Genomic DNA, 18,617 nt, shown 5'->3' on the forward strand with positions numbered 1-18,617 from the left:
AAGTGTGACTCAGAAAGCAAGACAATTCTACAGAAACATATTCTTGATACGTAGAACTTTTTGGCATAACTAAAATGAAGTCAAATAGACATTATCTTTCATTATGACAAAAAGGAACCTGCACAATAATTTCTGGGATTTGTGATCTTACACTGTAGTATCTACCTTCAAAATTAAATGATATTCTTCAAAGTAATTTATATCGGTCTGTCAAACTCATTTATGCACAGAAAAATAAATATATACATTATATATATCCATATACGCCCATGTATGCTTATGTGCTGTATATTCATTTGAGTAGAAATGTGTCCTATGACACTTTAAAACTATTTACTGATTTTTAAAATGTAATTGGTTAGCTCAGTTCCAATTTTAAAACTATAGATTATACACATAGAAAGCTTGAAAGTTCTATGGACTAAAATTTCTTCTCCAGGTAAATAAACTGGGGAATGGTGGTTTCTATGGGCCAACTATATCATTCCGTCTAAAACTTAACTGAATGCAGGAACAGCAGCAGTCCTTAGAAGAGCTTTAAGAATAGTGACAGCAGATAGGCCAGCTTATCTCGCCTTGACCGGACTTTTAAGGATTTCATCACTCGATCATTCAGTTGGTTTGTTTTTTATTTTGGTTTTTGATGTTTTGTGACAAGATCTCATTATTGCTTCTGGCCAGCAACTTGGTATGTGTTAGCTTGTCCTTCATGATTGTCCTGCCTCAGTCTCCCAAGTACATACAGTCTACAGTGAGTTACTCAAAGAGAGAACATACGATGTGGCTAAAAGCCAACAAAGATTAACTCTTCAAAGCGAGCCACAGAATTCATCCATTCGCCTACTAATAATATAGAGCCTGTAATCATTTTAGTGAATATTTTCTCCTGACCCCTCTTCTTTCTAATGCCCATTACCCTTCACTTCTGATCTTACTGTAGGAGAAACAGTTCTCCAGATACAACGGGCTGCTTCAGAATTCCAGACACTTGCTCCTTCTTATGCTGAAACAGTCCTCATCCTGACCACTAACTTGAGGGATAAGTGATGCTCCTATTTTTTTCTTTCTTCCTACAAAGTTGTACAGCACATCTCTAGCCTAGAGCCTGTTTCTGGTTCCACCAGGCTAAAGGCTTTGCACCCTTCATTTCTGAAATATTCAATGTAACGTGATCTTGGTCTTGGTAGGCACATAGCTTTGTAAGAGAAAAACAAAGTCAAGTTTCAAAACTTGCTAGCTCTTGTAAAAATCAAATTTTAATTGAAGACTTGAGAAGTTTTCAAATTCAATGTTCTAGTTATGAAGCTGACACTCACCATCAGTGATGGCTTCTCCTTTGAGACTCTTGATTCCTCTAGGCATTGCACTTCCATCCAGATAGAATTCAATTATGCCATCATCTAGGATAATTAAAACATGAAGCCAAACACCTTCTTCTAAATATTTCATGACTGTGGTCTTGGCAATATATGTGACATTTGATCCAAAAGTTTTATAGTGAAGGGAAAGGGTCACATGGGATTCATTTGTTTTAATTTTTACCCCATAATAGATACCTCCATTGCCATCATCCTTCGCTATGAGAAATCCATTTGTATTGGCATTAGGCATTACCCAAGCTGAAAATGTAAAGTTGGCAATTGTGCTATCCCTGGAAGGGTGGTACTTTGGGTCGACAGTCCCAAATGCACCTTCTTGTCCGCTGAAGTACCAGACATCTGTTCCACTCTGGTGACGTCGCATATGTGGCTGCAAATGCACAGCAGCAGGGAAAATTCCTACCAGCAAAAAGTCGATCATTGGTGGCAAACCGGCAGTGAACTCTCTGGACAGAACCTCCCAGCCAACCCGCACATCGCCGAAGACACCCTGTTGTCTCAAAACGGTAAAGTTGGTAATATAAGATATATCATCTTCTGAAAGGACATCTTCTGCTACTTCTCTGTCTAGACACTCTGGATCTAAGACGAAAATTCCAAATGGATCATCATTGAATGGAATCATGACTGTCACCTGAAGGTTGGTTTCTGCTAGCTGACCTCCAGAACCTGTAGTGAGAAAACTTAGAATAACTAAAAAACCAGAAGTTAAATACTTTTTAGTCAAAGAAAAGAAGCAGTATGTTTCACAGGAAAAAATTCTGGTTAAATAATTTATTCATTATCAGTAAATAATGGAATCATCATATTGTTTTCACCATGTTTTGCAGGGCAATGTTATTAAATAACATCAATTAGCATATCCATATTGATAATCAGTCAAGACTCCCCCAATATTTTTATATTTGAAACCAAAAATGGTGAGATAGAAGAAGCCTCTATTCATAAAATTGAACCTCCCTAAGATCTTAAAATAAACATGCAAAATTAATAGTTTGAGGCTAAGGACAGAGTTTAATGGTAGAACACATAATTAGCATAGACCCTCAGATTCTATGCCCAATACCAATGAATAAGTAAGAAAAACTAAGCCAGATACAGTGTCACATGCCTATAACCCCAGAATTCGGGAGATGTAGGCAGTAGAATCCAGAGTTTGAGGCCAGCCTGTGCTGTAGAGTGACATCACATGTCAATAATCATTGGCAACAAACCAGCATGCTCTGGATAGTATTTCCCAGCCAACCCGTACAGCACCAAAGATGTCCTGCTGTCTTAAAATGGTAAACAAAAAAGAGCTAGGGATGTAGCTCCATGGTAGGCCACTCCTAATGTACACAGGCTTAGAGTTTGACTCCCAGCTCTGCAAAAACAAAACAAAACAATTTCTACCAAGAAAGGTTCTTTGACATTAAAATCAGATGATCATAATACACTTAACCTCACCATCAACCAGATTTTGTGTGCAATTCTATTTAAATATAAATTATAAGATTTTGGTGGTAACATAAGAGATGGAAAGAGCCCACACCTGAAATATTTACAAGCTTTAGAGTATAAAATTCATTGAATTCAGGAATTCCATCTGGGAAAGCATGGAGAATTACTGGTTTTGATGCTTCTCCATCTATGAAGTTAACAGTCCCTGACGTTTCATAGAACTCTTGTCCAGACTGCAGAGAAGCATTCTGAAACAGCTGCCAAGCCACAGAGACGTTGCCAAAGTGTCCACGGTGCCTCAAAACCCTAAGTGAAAATGGAACAATATTATGTTAAAGAAAAGTATATGCGGTGAATATAGCTAGAGCATTCTGTCCTCTCTTGAAAGTATACATTTCCTATTTCTCACCAAACTAGCCAACAGGTCCCACTGAGCAAAGAAGTAAAGGAAGGAAATGGTAGCAAGAACTGAAACCCCTTAAAGAAATCCAGGAAAACAAAAAACAAACAATGGGAGGAAATGAATAAATCCCTTTAAAAACAAACAAACAAACAAACAAAAAGCTGAGAAAAACCAAACAGGTAATAGAAATGAATAAAATGGCTCAAGATCTAAAAGTGAAAATAGAGGCAATTAAAGAAAAGACAAACTGAGGAGATCCTGGACATGAAAAGTGTAGGTAAGCAAACAACAACTAAAGATGCAAGCATCACAAACAGAATACAAGAGATGGAAGAGAGAATCTCAAGCACTGAAGACATGATGATACACTGAACAAAGAAAATGTTAACTTTAAAAAGTTCCTGATGCAAAATATCCAGCAAATCTGGGACATTATGAAAAAAAAAAAGAACTTAAGAATAATAGTAATAGAAGAAGGAGAAGAATCCCAGCTCAAAGACCCAGAAAATATTTTTTTAAAAAGTCATAAAAGAAAATTTTCCTAATCTGAAGAAGGACATGCCTATAAAGGTACAAGAAGCTTATAACACAAAATAGACTGGCCCAGAAAAGAAAGTCCCCTCATCACATAATACTCAAAACACAAAACATATAGAACAAAAAAAAAAGAATATTAAAATCTATAAGGGGAAAAGGCTAAGAAACATATAAAGGCAGACCAATTATAATTACACCTGACTTCTCAGTGGAGACTCTAAAATCAGAAGAGCCTGAACAGACATCTTATAGACTCTTGTGGACCACAGATGCTAACCTAAACTACTATATCCAGCAAAACTTTCAACCAACATAGAGGGAGAAATATGTTGATATTTTATGACACAGTCAAATTTGAACAATATCTACCCACAAATCCAGCCCTATAGAAGGTACTAGAAGGAAAATTCCAACCCAAGAAAGCCAACTACACCAATGAAAATTAAGTTAATAAAAAAATCTCACACCAGAAAAAATAAAATAAGGGAAACACACACAAACACTACTACCACAACCAACAACAACAAATAACAGGAATTAACAATCATTGGTCATTGATATCTCTCAATATCAATGGACTCAGTTCCCCAATACAAAGATATAGGCTAACAGAATAGATGTGAAAACAAGATCCATCTTTCTTCTGCATCCAAGAAACACACCTTAACATCAAAGATAGACATTTTCTCAGAGGACAAAGATTTTCAAAGCGAGTGAACCCAAGAAGCAAGCTGGTGTAGCCATTTTAATATATAACAAAATAGACTTCAAACCAAAATTAATCAAAAGACAAGGGGAACAGACTCATAAAAGAAAAAAAATCCACCAATATGATGTTCATAGCACTAAGTATCTTCATAAAGAAATTGGAGAGATCTGATAACAACCTGAAACCTATAGAACAAAAGGAATCAAAGATAGCTAAAAGGAGTAGATGGCAGGGGGGAAAAAATCAAGCTGATGGCTGAAATCAATAAAATAGAAACAATGAGAATAATATAAAAGAATGAATGAAACAAAAAGTTGGTTCTCTGAGAAAATCAACAAGATAGATAAACCCTTATTTAAAAAAAAAAAGCTAACTAGAAGGCAGAGAGAAAACATCCAAATTGATAAAATCAGAAATAAAAAAAGGACAACACCAGACACTGAGAAAATCCAAAGAATCATTAGGTCATACTTCAAAAACAAGTACTCCTCAAAATTGGAAAATCTAAAAGGAATAAACAAATTTCCTGACAGATACCACTTACCAAAGTTAAATCAAGATCAGATAAACAATTTAATAGACATAAAGCCGCTAAGGAAATAGAAGCAGTCATTAAAAGTCTCCTAGCCAAAAAATCCCAGGGCCAAATGGTTTTAGCACAGAATTCTACCAGACTTTCAAAGAAGAGCTAATACCAATACTCCTCAAATTACTCCAAAAATAGAAACAAAGAAGCATTGCCAAATTAATTTTTATGAGGCTACAGTCACCTTGATACCCAAACCACACATAGATTCAACAAAGAGTGAGAAATAACATAACAATTTCCCTCATGAACATTGATGCAAAAATGCTCAATAAAATACTTACAAACCGAATCTAAGAACACATCAAAAAGATCATCCACCACGACCAAATAATAGGCTTCAACCCAGAGATTCAGGGATGGTTTAACATTCAAAAATCTGTCAATGTAATTCACCACATAAACAAATTGAAAGAAAAACACACATGATCATCTCATTAGATGCTGAAAAAAACTTTTGACAAAAATCCAACTCCCCTTTCATAATAAAAGTCAGGGATACTAGGGACATACCTAAACATAATAAAGGCAATTTACACCAAGCTTATAGCCAACATCAAATTAAATGGAAAGAAATTCAAAGCAATTCCTCTAAAATCAGGAACAAGACCAGGCTGTCTACTCTCTCCATATTTATTCAATATAGTACTTGAAGTTCTAACTAGAGCAATAAAACAACAAAAGGAGATCATCAAGAGTATACAAACTGTAAAGGAAGAAGTTAAAGTATCATTATTCACAGATAATATAATAGTATACAAAAGCAAACCCAAAAATTCTATCAGGGAACTCCTACAGCTGATAAACATCTTTAGTGAAGTGGCTGGATACAAGATTAACTCAAAAAAGTCAGTAGACCTCCTATATACAGAGAGCAAACTGGCTGAGAAAGAAATCACCCTTCACAATAGCCACAAATAATATAAAATATCTTGGAATAACTCTAACCAAACAAGTGAAAGACTTGTATGACAAGAATTTCAAAAGTCTTTGAAGAATGAAATTTAAGAAAATTGTCAGAAGATGGAAAGAGCTCCCATATGGGCTCATGGATTGCTAGGAATAACATAATAAAAACAGCCACCTTACCAAAAGCAATCTACAGATTCAATACAATCCCCATCAAAATTCTAATATAATTCTTTACAGACTATAAAAGAACAATACTCAACTTCATATGGAAAAACAAAAAGCCCAGAATAGCTAAAACAGTCCTGAATAATAAAAGAACTTCCAAAGATATCATCATCCCTGATTTCAAGCTGTACTATAGAGCTATAGTAATAAAAACCATATGCTGTTGGCATAAAGACAGGTAGATCAATGGAATAAAATCAAAGGCCCAGACATAAATCCACACACCTATAAACACCTGATTTTTCATAAAGAACCCAGAAATATGCAATGGAAAAAAACAGCATCTCCAACAAATGGTGCTGGTCAAACTGGATGTTGGCATGTAGAAGGCAAATAGATTCATATCTACCACCCACACAAAACTCAAGTCCAAGTGGATCAAAGACCTCAACATAAAACCAGATACAGTGAACCTGTTAGAAGAGAAAGTGAGAAATAGCCTTTAACACATTGGCACAGGTGACAACTTCCTGTACAGAATATAAACAGAGCAGGCACTAATATTGACAATTAATAAATGGGTCCTCATGAAACTGAAGAGTTTCTGTAAGGCAAATAATACTGTCAATAGAACAAAACAGAAGCCTACAGAATGGGAAAGGATTTTCACAAACTCCACCTCTGACAGAGGTCTAATTTCCAACAAGACATCAAAAAAAAATCAAATAATCCAATTTAAAAATGGTGTACAGATCTAAACAGAATTCTCAACAGAGGAATCTCAAAGGGCTGAGATACATTTAAAGAAATGTTCATCATCCTCAGTCATCAGGGAAATGCAAATCAAAATGACTCAGATTCCATCTTACACATGTCAGAATTGCTAGGATCAAAAACACAAGTGACAGCTCATGCTTGCAAGGATATAGAGCAAGGGGTACACTCCTCCATTGCTGGTGGGAGTGCAAACTCGTATAATCACTTTGGAAATCAATACGATGGTTCCTAAAGAGCCAGCTATACCACTCTAGGACATGGACTTAAAGGATGCTCCATCTTACTACAAGGACACATGCTTAACTATCTTCATAGTGGCTTTATTCATAATAGCCAGAAACTGGAAACAACCTAGATGTTCCTTAAGCAAAAAATGGATAAACAAAATGTGGCACATTTATACAATGGAGTATCACTCTGCTGTTACAAAAAAAAAAAAAAAAAATAGCATCATGAAATTTGGAGGTAAAATGGATGGAACCTGAAAAAAAATCATCCTGAGTGAGCTAACCCAGACCCAGAAAGATAAACATGGTTTGAACTCACTTATAAGTGGATATTAGCTGCTAAGTAAAGGATAATCATGTTATAACCCACAGACTCAGAAAGGCCAAGCAACAAAGAAGGTTCAAGGGAGGACACATGAATCTCCCTGGGAAGAGAAAATAGGATAGATTAAGGTCGACTGGAGGCTCATGGGGATGGGAACAGGAGGGATCAGGTGTGAGGGTTATGGAGGGAGAGAGTGCTGGGACAGACAACCAGAAAGTGGAGGCACATTTCAAGGGCAGTGTGCAAACCTAGTGCAGTGGAAACTCCCTGGAATCTATGAGGATGAGCCTACTGGAGACGCCTAGTAATGAGGGATACAGAACCCAAACCAGCCATCTTCTACAACCAGGCAAGGCTTCCATGGAGTGATGTGGGACACCAATCCAGCCATAAAAACTTAGACCTATAATTTGTCCTGCCTGCAAGATTTCCTGGGATAAAAGTAGCAAAGAACTTATGTGAGCGGCCAACCAATGATTGACCCAGCTTGGGACCCATGCCGTGAGAAGGAACCTACCCAACACTACCTGGAGCACCAAGAACCAGAGGTTGGATGGCCCAGAGACCTAGGATAGAACCAAATATGACCAGACAAAAAGTCAATGAAATGATGCCTAATGATACTCTGCTATACTTGTACAGGAGCCTAGCATCATCGTCTTCAGAGAGGCTCCATCCAGCAACTGAGGGCAGCAGATGCAGAGACCCACCCCCAAATACTGGGTGGAGCTCAGGGAATCCTTCTGAAGAGGGAAAGGAAGGATTGTAGGAGTCTAAGGAGTCAAGGACACCACAAGAAAACCCACAGAATCAACCAACCTGGGCTCGTAGCAGCTCACAGAGACTGAAGTGACATCCAGGGAGCCTGCAAGGGTCTGACCTAGGCCCTCTGCATGTCTGTTATGGTTTTACAATTGGTGTTCTTGTGGGTCTCCTAACAGTGGGAGTGGGAGCTGTCTCTAACTCTTTTGCATGCTCTTGGGATCCTGTTCCTCAAACTGGGTTGCCTTGTCCATCCTAACTATGAGGGGATGTGCCTAGTATTCTTGAAACATGATATGCCATGTTTGGTTGATATACCTGGCAGGCCTGCCCTTTTCTGAATGGAAATGGAGGAGGAGTGGATCTGGGGGAGAAGGGTAGTTTTGGGAGATGGCAAGGAGAAGAGAGAAGGAAAAATGTAGTCAGGATGTAATATATGAGAGAAGATTAATTTTTTTAAGTAATACATCAAAATTCTACATTGGAAAAAATAGAAGAAAGAGAAACACTAGGTACAGGGAGTCACAAGTTGAAGGCTGAATAACTGAGGTCCCCAAGTCTTGAGAAGATAGAACTCAGAGGGTTAAGGGCGAAGAGATGAAGTTCTGTTTAGCAGCTAGATGGTTCTCATGCTTAGATACTTAATGAAAAATGTTATAGCAGAGCATCGACAAAGTTACCATTTATTTATATCATTTAAATTCTTGTTTGCATAGTTAACAGTGTTTCAGTTTCCACACACTTAATGATCTTACCATTTCCTTGTATCCAGTTTTAACTTTCCTTACCCAGGTATACGTACCAAAATGCATTCGTCTTTCCTTCCTCCACTGCTTTGTCTACGGGCTCCAGAGAAAAAACCCCATTCGGGTCATCATTGGCTTCGATGATGACTGTGGCTATTCCAAACTGATAAACTACCGTGTCACCTAAATTAAATACCAAAGTGTCAAGTAACTTAAAAAAGAAGCTACCTTTAACTCAACAAAATTTTTGACATGCACTCATTTTATTCACTTAAATTTTAAGAAATATAAAGCTAAAGATATAAAAGACTAAGGATGGCTCAGGGTTAAGAGCTTACTGTGTGTGTTTTGCATTCAGACCTACACATCTGTGTAAAAGGCAGGAGCTTCTAGAACTCCAGCTAGGAGGAGGCTGCTGGGTCCAAAGTGCTTGTTGGCCCGCCAACATGGCTGAAATGGCAAGGATGAGGTTCAGTGAGAGACTGCCTCACAAACATGAAGAGAGGGCCAGAAGACAACTCCTGGCAATATCCTCTGGCCTCCATTTGTGGATACATGGATGAGCACAGACACATACACACACAAAGTATTCATGTGTGTGCAGATTTATTCCCACACCATGTACTTTAAAAGGTACTAGAAATAACAATACATCAATAGCAATAACCACACCCAGTAGTCAGGTCCTATTTACTGAAAAATATTCTTAAAACAGGGCTTCAAAAAAGAACTGGCTGATTTCAGGATTGTGGAAAGAAAATAACACACTGAGCTTGAACAGCTTGGTGCGACAGGAAGTAGAGAAATGCTGGACGAATACTAAGGACATGGCAAAGGCAAAAGGTCATGCTAAATAGATTACGGCTAGCCAAATTCGGATGAAGGTCACCACAAAAGTAAATGATGCTAATAAAACTAACCTTATCACTAAATAGAATATGATTCTATTCCAATAAATGTCAATGAAAGCTTGAAAGAGTTTTTGAGTAATAAAACATCTACATGATTTCAAGCTAACTAGCCACAAACATTTATTAATTACAATAAAAGGTAAACTTGGAAGTTGTTACCTTAATTGTTCCAAAACAAATATAATGAAGGGACAAAACAAAATCCTCACTAGAAGAAATTAGGAACACAGAATTACCCCTGTGATGTTATTACCAGGGATAAAAATACTTGCATCAAGTAAAAAGGACCCATCAGGCAAACTCAGATGAGAAATATTCAAGCTTGTGGTTTTGCTGAGATCATGAAAGTCAAATAAAAAGGATGGAATTACTTCAGACTGAAAAGATTAGAGGGACATTAGCATTACATGAAATGCATAATTCCACGAAGGGTAATTTTGCTACAAACCCTGTTATTGGAAGAACTAAAGAAATCTGAATAATGACCGAGGTGACAGTTTGTACTGGTATTATCTTCTTGATTTCAATGCCAGGCTTCATTTCAGGTGCAGAAACAACATAGATAAACAGCCATGGGCAATTACCTCTGAAATCATGAGCCAAAATCTGTCCTCTAATAAGTTGATTTTCACAGAATTTTATCACATGAAAATCCAGTCTCCACTGCACAGCAACGGGTATCCCCACCAGTCAAGAAAGCAAGAGAGCAACACTTTTCCTCATGAGCAGTTACTGATTATAGTAAAGGTCAGCCTGGTACAACTACTCAGCAGAAGATGAAACCACTGAGCAGCCAGAACAGTATTTATTTACCTGTTGAATTGAAAAGGATTATATAAAAAGGTTCATCTGTTTCAGGGATTCCGTCATCATTGACATAGACAGATACACTCTGCTCTCTGCTCCCAACCTCAAATACAAGGGTTTCTCCTTTCTCAACAGGAACAAAGTCTCCCTCTCTTCCCGAAGCCTCTCCATCCATGGTAGCATACTGGACAGTGCAAGTTACATCCACAGACCCATTTCTGAGTACTGTGAAGTTGGCAGTCTCACCCTCCTGGACCCTCAGGACACAAGGCTCTGGAAATAAACATAGAAAAAAAATAAGCCTATTCTACCCATGAGCACATTTTCAGATCTCTTATGTCTCCCTGCAATCAACAAGTCTGTGATCTGTGGTTCCTCTGCTCCGCTCTGATCAAGGACCCTCTGTTTACTTCCAGACTCAGTGTCCTCTCCACACAATGCCCATAGTACCCAGTGTCTCTAGCAGCTGATCTGTAATTAAATCTCATAAGATTTTTATTTTTTTACTGCTGTGTAATATGCCTCATGTTAAAGATAAGTTCCTTGAACATAGCTCTCCCGCTTCATTTTTGCCACAACAGTTGGAAAAAAGATAAGCACAAGACTAACTCATTAACTGCATATTACCTGAAGGCTAAGAATGGCATAAATAAAATTCAAGAGACTCAAGGTGTGGCTGAATCAGCAACTTCACCTATATACATCTTATAAAAGAGAGTTCAGACAATTAAAAAATCTGATTAAGTCTCATTTACAAAACTAAAAGATGCCTCAGGGGCAAAAGGTAGTTGTGAAGAAAGCAGTAGAATGGCAAGAATGGAGACTCCTTGGTTAACAGTCCATTGCCCATCAGCTGCTGTGACAAGTGGCCACCCTGAGGAAGACACATGAATCCATCAGACACTGTCAGGAAGTGACTGGGGAAGCATGCTCCTGTCTACCCAAAACAAAGGCAATGCTATGGACTAAGAAGAAGCAAGCAAAGTTTTCCAGGGACCACCTCTTATTTTCATTGTGTTTCAGGAGGTCTTAAAAATAAAAATGTTTAAACTCAAACAATGGAAGTCAATCATCAAATGAATCTGAAATTATATTTAAATAACATTGATTACACTACAAAAATATTCAGTTAATAATTCTAGTTAAACATTTATGTTTGGGCTGGAGAGATACCCAGTAGTTTAGGGTACTTATGGCTCTTGCAGAGGACCCAGGTTTGATTTCCAAGACCACATGATGGCTCACAACCATCCTAACTCCAGTTGTAGAGACCCATTGAACTCATATGGCCTCCACAGGCACCAGCCATGCACAGTACACATACATACAATGCAGGTAAGACATATATACACATAAAATCAAATAAAAATGTCTTAAAACATATTTACTATTTAGGAAGTATGTAAACTCAAACAAGATAGCAATACTACCTGCAAAATAAATGGGGTCATCATTCCTCAGGATCCTCAGGAAGGCTCTTGTTCGGTTCCCTATCTGAGCACCACTGGTGGTATTAAACAGGATGATGGTGAATTCCTCCATCTCCTCTGGAATCTTTGGGAAAATGGTACATACTTAAGGTCAAGTGAATCATACATGTAATTAGCATGCCTATTCATTTTTGAAAGCTCAATTATTACTGCTAATATTCATTTTCATCTCTAAGGCAGAAGCTTCTTAAAATGTTCCCATAAAACTCAGATTCCCCTCAAATCATTTCAATATTCTTCCAAATAGCTATTTTATTGTGTCTAGCTATAAAGTACAAAGGAAACACATATATTTTGACTTAAGTAAGGGAAACATGGCTATGCTAGAGCTTATATTATTTCTATAAGAAAACAAGAAAGAAATTAACAGTAAGGGAAAAATAGAACAGAAAAACAATGTAACAATTGTGACTCCTTCAGAACAGAGCTCTTACAGCTGCTAGGCTTTTTAGCTCTCCACTGTGTCTTTAAACCTTCAGGAAGGTCCTGATGAGATCCAAAGACATCCTTCCTTCTGTGTCCTCTGAAGGTTGAGATTTCCATTTCTTTGATTCTTATATCCCATAGTGGATTCTAGTTCCCTTTCACATTGTCAGTGTGAACTAGTCTTCTCCCCATCCCATAACAGAAAAAAAAAGTAAGAATTTTGTCTGTTGGGGGACAGACCTGAAAGAAAGGGGACATGCTTCACAGCTTTGCCCTGAGGAAGGTCCACTCCTCATCTTAGCGAAGTTCTTTATCTTTCCTGATGGGCTCACAACCCCTGTGCCCAGTGTCATGATGTTGAAGTACATAATACCCAGAAGATGTCTCCTCTTCAAAGTGCCTAAGGCAGACCAGCTGCTGAACTTCCCCAATAAGCCTGAATCTCTGGTATTTGATACATGGTGAGGTTACTGACCTTCACCAACTGTTAGGATTTAAAAATACAAATGCCTTCAAGGGACACCCAAATAGCATTGCTTCCTCACTGCATATCCAACCAGTCATAATGAAGCTCTATTACAATTTCATCACAAAATGTATCACCAGGTATTTAATTACTTAATAAAAAAAGAATGAGTGAGCTGTAAATTTAGAATGCTCATATGGCACATAGTGAGTCTGACCAACACCACCACAAAAGACTAACCAACCAAACAACACACGCAAAGGTATGAGTCAACAATCACAAGGAGCAGAGTGAAGGGCTGCATGGGAACACTCACTTCATCTGCAAGGGAGTAAACGGTGATAGTTTTTGAAGATTCCTGGTCTCCAAAGGCAACAGTTCCTTGCACAGGAAATACATCTTGTGTAAAGTCTGGACTAACCATCCATGATACACTAACATCACCAAAGTTGCCTCGAGTTCGTATTACACCATAAACAGCTAGAAAATACATGCATGAACATAGGTTGAACTTTAAAATAAGCAAAGGAACTTCTGAAATAAACAGAATAAAACACCTCTTCATCAACACTTGTTGGGAGGCCTTGCTCAGAGGTTGCAGTCTATCACGGCCTGGCAGCTTTTTACAAAAGCTGGACAAAATGGGGACTCCCTCCCCCTCAGCGAGACTTCCTGCTCTCTACCTGCCCTTATCTGGAGAATGTCCCCAGATGACTGACCTCATCTGAAAGCTGTCTCTAAGCCTGGGTGCTGATTCATCTCTAGGGTGACCCTTGGCACAGTTTCCTGCCAGAAGCCTCCTTGCTGCACTCAACTAAAACATGTGATAGGAGCTATGCTATAGGACCACGGGACCCTGCTGCTCCACACAAAGTCACTTAGTGCAGGTTAGGGTTTGTCCCCAGGCTCCCCAATCCTACATAGTTCCTATACTCTAGAATAAAGTTGAGCTGATTCACTGACGTCTCTCCTGGAGGGCTATCCCCATGGTGTTCACATGCCATACAAGGATCTCTGTTGTTGTTTCTGCCCCTTTGTTCTCATGGACTGATGGCCAACTGACTCCAAAGACAAAGGGGAACCCCACAAACACTTGCTTAGGAAATACTCCAAGGTTGACATAACTCTGTGTGTGTGTGTGTGTGTGTGTGTGTGTGTGTGTGTGTGTGTGTGTGTTTATTGAGCCTGCACAATATTTTCCACTGCACTTTAGGATATTAAGAACCATTTGGCATAGAAATGGGATTGTCATCAATTATGCACAACTATTACAAAGTCTCACAAGTAGATCCACCAGAAGCATTTCCTGCAAGCTTGACTTGTACTTGACAGGCAAAGTGATTTTATTACCCAGACAATGCTTTTAAAATTAAAGAATCCTCACCCCCTACACTTCAATAGTTTCTCAACAGTAACTCTTAGATGTAGTGTCCTCTCCATTCGACTTGACTTGACTCCTTACCACATGTCTGAGCTATACTGTATTAGCTAAAATCAAACTGTAACTGAAGTCTTCAATATGATCACAATGCTATGCAAGAAATGAAAACAGCAACCCTGAACATGAGTTTTACAAGGTATTTCCAAGTTGCATGTAATTTCTAAGGTAGAATGGAAAACTGACCATAGTTACTAAAAGAAATGAACTAAGGGGATGGTCAGATGGGTCAGCAGCTAAGAGCACTTACTGTTCTTCCAGAGGACCTGGATTCAGTTCTAACACCCACACAGGAGGCTCACCACTACTAAAGTCTGGCCTCCATGGACATCTGCACACATGTGGTGTACAAAAACTCACACAAGCACACACAAATACATATATAAATAAAAATAATTTTTTTAAAAATTAAGCTGAAAAGAGATTCATGTCCTCTTCAGTGAACAGAAATAAAATACAGTAAACAAAATAATGTACCACTATAGAGGTCCTCTCCTTTGCTTTCTTTTATTGACATGGTCAAATCATCAGAAACAAACTCTATCATCCCATGAGGATGGTCATTTTTCAGAATCGTTACATTGACAACCGTGGCGCGTCCCAGCTTGCTTTCCCGTTCTCCGTGGCTACTGAGGACTACCCTGTAGTGTTCATCCACCTGCAAAACACATGCCAGATTAGGAAAGGTGCAGAGCTGCTGTTTCCACAGCAGACAGAGTGTGTAAATGACTGACAACATTAACATATTCAACTTTTCAGGAATAGACATCACACTAAAAAGACAAAAGAGCTGATGCTATTCCTGATTTTTAAAAATATTTGCCTACTAACTGAGAGACAGGAGACATAAGTAGACATTATTATATATACTTAAATAAAATTAATTTGGAAGCTGCATATGTATTACAGTATAAACATAAATGAAGTACATTTGATTCTTCTAATATAAAATAATTTTTTCTCTAAAAAATAATTTTATAGGAAAACTTTACTTCAAAACCATACCGGTAAAAGTTGTTGATATAGAGAACATAAAATAAAACTTACCATAAATGGAGAAAACCGATCACACAATCAAAGTCTCATACTGTTTTTTATTTTTTTGCTTTGGAACAAGAGTACACTCCTCAAAGTAGAATGAATCTTATTCTGCTTTTTAAGCTTCGCTTTAAGTTTTTCCAGACATGAACACTTATTCTTTCTTATATCTTGCTATCAACGTTCAAAATATTTCTGTTCTCAATGTACTAATACTATCAACCTTCCTCATGAGCATAAGAGAAATTCAAAACCTGGTACCTCTGGCATGCCATCCAATCTTGAAAGCAAGGTGATCACTACATCTCGCTCCCCAGGTGTGAATTCCAGCACGCCTGTATTTCCGTAGAATTCATTGCTCTCTCTGGGTTCTATGTGATAGCGCAGGAACTGTTTCACAAGAGATCCCCTGGATCGAGTGATACGGAGCTCTACAGCATCTCCTTCCTTAAAAAGAAAAATCCACAAAAGTTCAAATTCTTCTGGAACATTTTTCTGAAGTTGTAAATACAGAGTGAAGTTTCACACTTACTTTTATAACATAGGGTCCTCTAGAATCATGAGAAAATTCAAAAACACCTCCAGGATCATCATTTTCCAAAATAATTAAGTCTCGGCTAGTGTATCCCGATTTCAGGACTTCATTGTCCACACTCACGCTGAAAAGTGATAGGGGTAAAAGCACTCTGTTATTCTGAATTTTTCAAGCTTTGAAAAGGCCAACCATATTTACAATTCTTCCAGATAATTAAAAAGGCAACTAAGGGTTAAACCTTCAAGCAAATTTATATGTATTAAACCACTTCACACCAGAACTGTTTTCATTGGTAATACTTACGGAAATATTTCTTTGTATCTTTTTTTAGTTTGACTGGCCAAAACATTGAATAATACACAAAGACTATAGAAACCATATAAAGTATCAAATCCTATAAAATTGTACTGCAGTTTTAGAAAACTGTACTTTCTAATTAGTTGAAAAATATATTTAAACAACTTGATAGCTGCTACATTATGCTTCTCCAACATATGTGTTTTAAATTTGAAATTTTACTTACATGTGAATTCCCTTTAAGACTCCTTAAATATGATTATGTTACTTGAATAAGGATATGTATTAACTAGATAACTACACATCACAAATGATCAAAACTAAATAAATAAACAATTATGTCAAACTTTTATGAATAATTCTTGTCATTCAAGTGATTTCTATATACTTCAGTTTTAACTTCAAACATTTTTTAGAAAAAAATAAGGTAAAATATATTAGAATAAAAGAAATAAGGTGGATCTGAGAGGCTGATATACCATAACAAACTCTGTGTGTGTGTGTGTGTGTGTGTGTGTGTGTGTGTGTAGATAAATAGGTGGATAGATAAACATGTTTAATTTCTGTATTTGTGCTAGAGTATAACTAAGATGATCAAGAGACAGCAGGCTCTGAGATTTGGAGTTAGCCCTCAGGAAGTCTTAGTCATGTAAGCTGGACTAACCTCTCCACATGTCACTTCCTACTGTACAAAAATGGAGTCATGATCTGACCTCCAAATCACAATGAAACTAACACTCCATAAAAAAACGTGCACAGGCCAGTGGTTTCTATGAGGGAAGGAACATGAACTAATGTGCTTCTGCTTTAAGAAATCACACAAACAATACCTAACATGTTAGTGACCACAGAAGTAATCCAAACACCAGAACAGTTATTTGTTGTGTTGTCAATGCCTCTATTTCATTTCAATAAATGTCATTAATTAAAATCCCTGTGTCCACATAAGCTAGAAGACAGAAAACTAATGAAGAGCAAAGTATGTAAATCAGTGTAGACAGTAATTAAGTAGTTATTTTTAGACTTCCTTAAACTATGCTACTCTAACACATGATGCAAACTCTAAGAAAATTCTCTATAAAATACAGACATGAAAACAAGAAACTGCAAAGATATACTCAGAAAATCTACTTATTTTATATTCTCTGTTAAACAAAATATGAGACTCAAAGTATTTCACATGTAAACTACAGTGATTCTCTGGTGTAAACTATATGGAAAGTTAAATTTTAAAACTCTTCAAAATATGACACTACTCAATAATGTTTTAAGTGCACTCATAATGCCAAACTGAGGACTGCACATTTCAAGCCGTTCATACAAATCCCATTGTCACTAAAGAATAGAACTGCACACAGACATGCAAAACCAGGTGGACAGGAAGCATTGCTCAAGACTAGTCATGCAGAACGGCAGCTTCATCGTAAAACCGTCACTCACAGAAGGAAACACTGAATCTTCGAAACAAGCCATTTTTCTGCACACTTACCCAAAATACACGACAAATCTTTCCGTTTCTACCCTGTCGACACAGAAAGAACTGTGGGAAGGGGAAGCGGAGGAGGCGAGGGTACCATTTGCTAAAACCCCGCTATGAAAAAGCTTAGAGTATAATGGTAAAATAAAGTTAAAAAAATCACACTTACCCTCCACCACACCCCACCCCACTGCGTAGAGCTAGTAATTTTCAGTTTATGGGAACTGTGCACATTGTGTTCTCTGCTATTGACAAATGCTAGCAGCCCCACTCAGGGAAGATGAGCCCACAACCAGCAAGCATGTCAAGACCCATTCAAGATATTCCTCCTGGCACCCTCCAGAGTGCAAGTGTTGGGCACTTCAGAGGCCACAGCGGCTGAGCACATTTCATTCAGCTCTACTTATAATTACTTACTCACTTTAATTAGGTTTGGAAAAAAATTTCCATCCTCAGATCTAAAGCCAGCTGCGATTTGCATTAAAAATCATCAAAACTCTGCAGCAGAGAGATCTGTGCCTTTCAGTGTTGGCAGAAAAATGTGTTCAAGGAGTCACAACACATCATCACTTTTAATTGCAATTTTATATCAGGAAATCTAAACACTTTTCCATGTTCCCATTGTATTTCATCTTCAAATAACCTTGATAGATACACACCAAAATAAATAGCTCTCAAGTTCAGATTTTAAAGTAGAATATATAATTTATAAATAGAGTTATGTACCATATAATTATTTTTATGAAATAAAATGACAAAAAAAA

At 37.6% G+C, this 18,617-nt stretch overlaps 1 protein-coding gene across 1 annotated transcript in view; it reads right to left on the reverse strand.

The window, feature by feature from the left end:
* The window catches only part of Adgrv1 (adhesion G protein-coupled receptor V1), a 506,561-nt gene that overhangs the window by 457,242 nt on the left and 30,702 nt on the right, over window positions 1-18,617 (reverse strand). The window contains exons 13-21 of the mRNA XM_036207476.1: window positions 16,077-16,203; window positions 15,806-15,991; window positions 14,984-15,164; window positions 13,385-13,548; window positions 12,117-12,240; window positions 10,693-10,959; window positions 9,025-9,151; window positions 2,911-3,125; window positions 1,317-2,048 (exon numbers count right to left, since the gene is read on the reverse strand). Of these exons, the coding sequence (XP_036063369.1) occupies window positions 1,317-2,048; window positions 2,911-3,125; window positions 9,025-9,151; window positions 10,693-10,959; window positions 12,117-12,240; window positions 13,385-13,548; window positions 14,984-15,164; window positions 15,806-15,991; window positions 16,077-16,203 (2,123 nt within the window). The remainder of the gene's footprint in view (window positions 1-1,316; window positions 2,049-2,910; window positions 3,126-9,024; window positions 9,152-10,692; window positions 10,960-12,116; window positions 12,241-13,384; window positions 13,549-14,983; window positions 15,165-15,805; window positions 15,992-16,076; window positions 16,204-18,617) is intronic.

This window comes from Onychomys torridus, chromosome 15 (genome assembly GCF_903995425.1).
Source record: "Onychomys torridus chromosome 15, mOncTor1.1, whole genome shotgun sequence".
Classification (NCBI taxonomy): domain Eukaryota; kingdom Metazoa; phylum Chordata; class Mammalia; order Rodentia; family Cricetidae; genus Onychomys; species Onychomys torridus.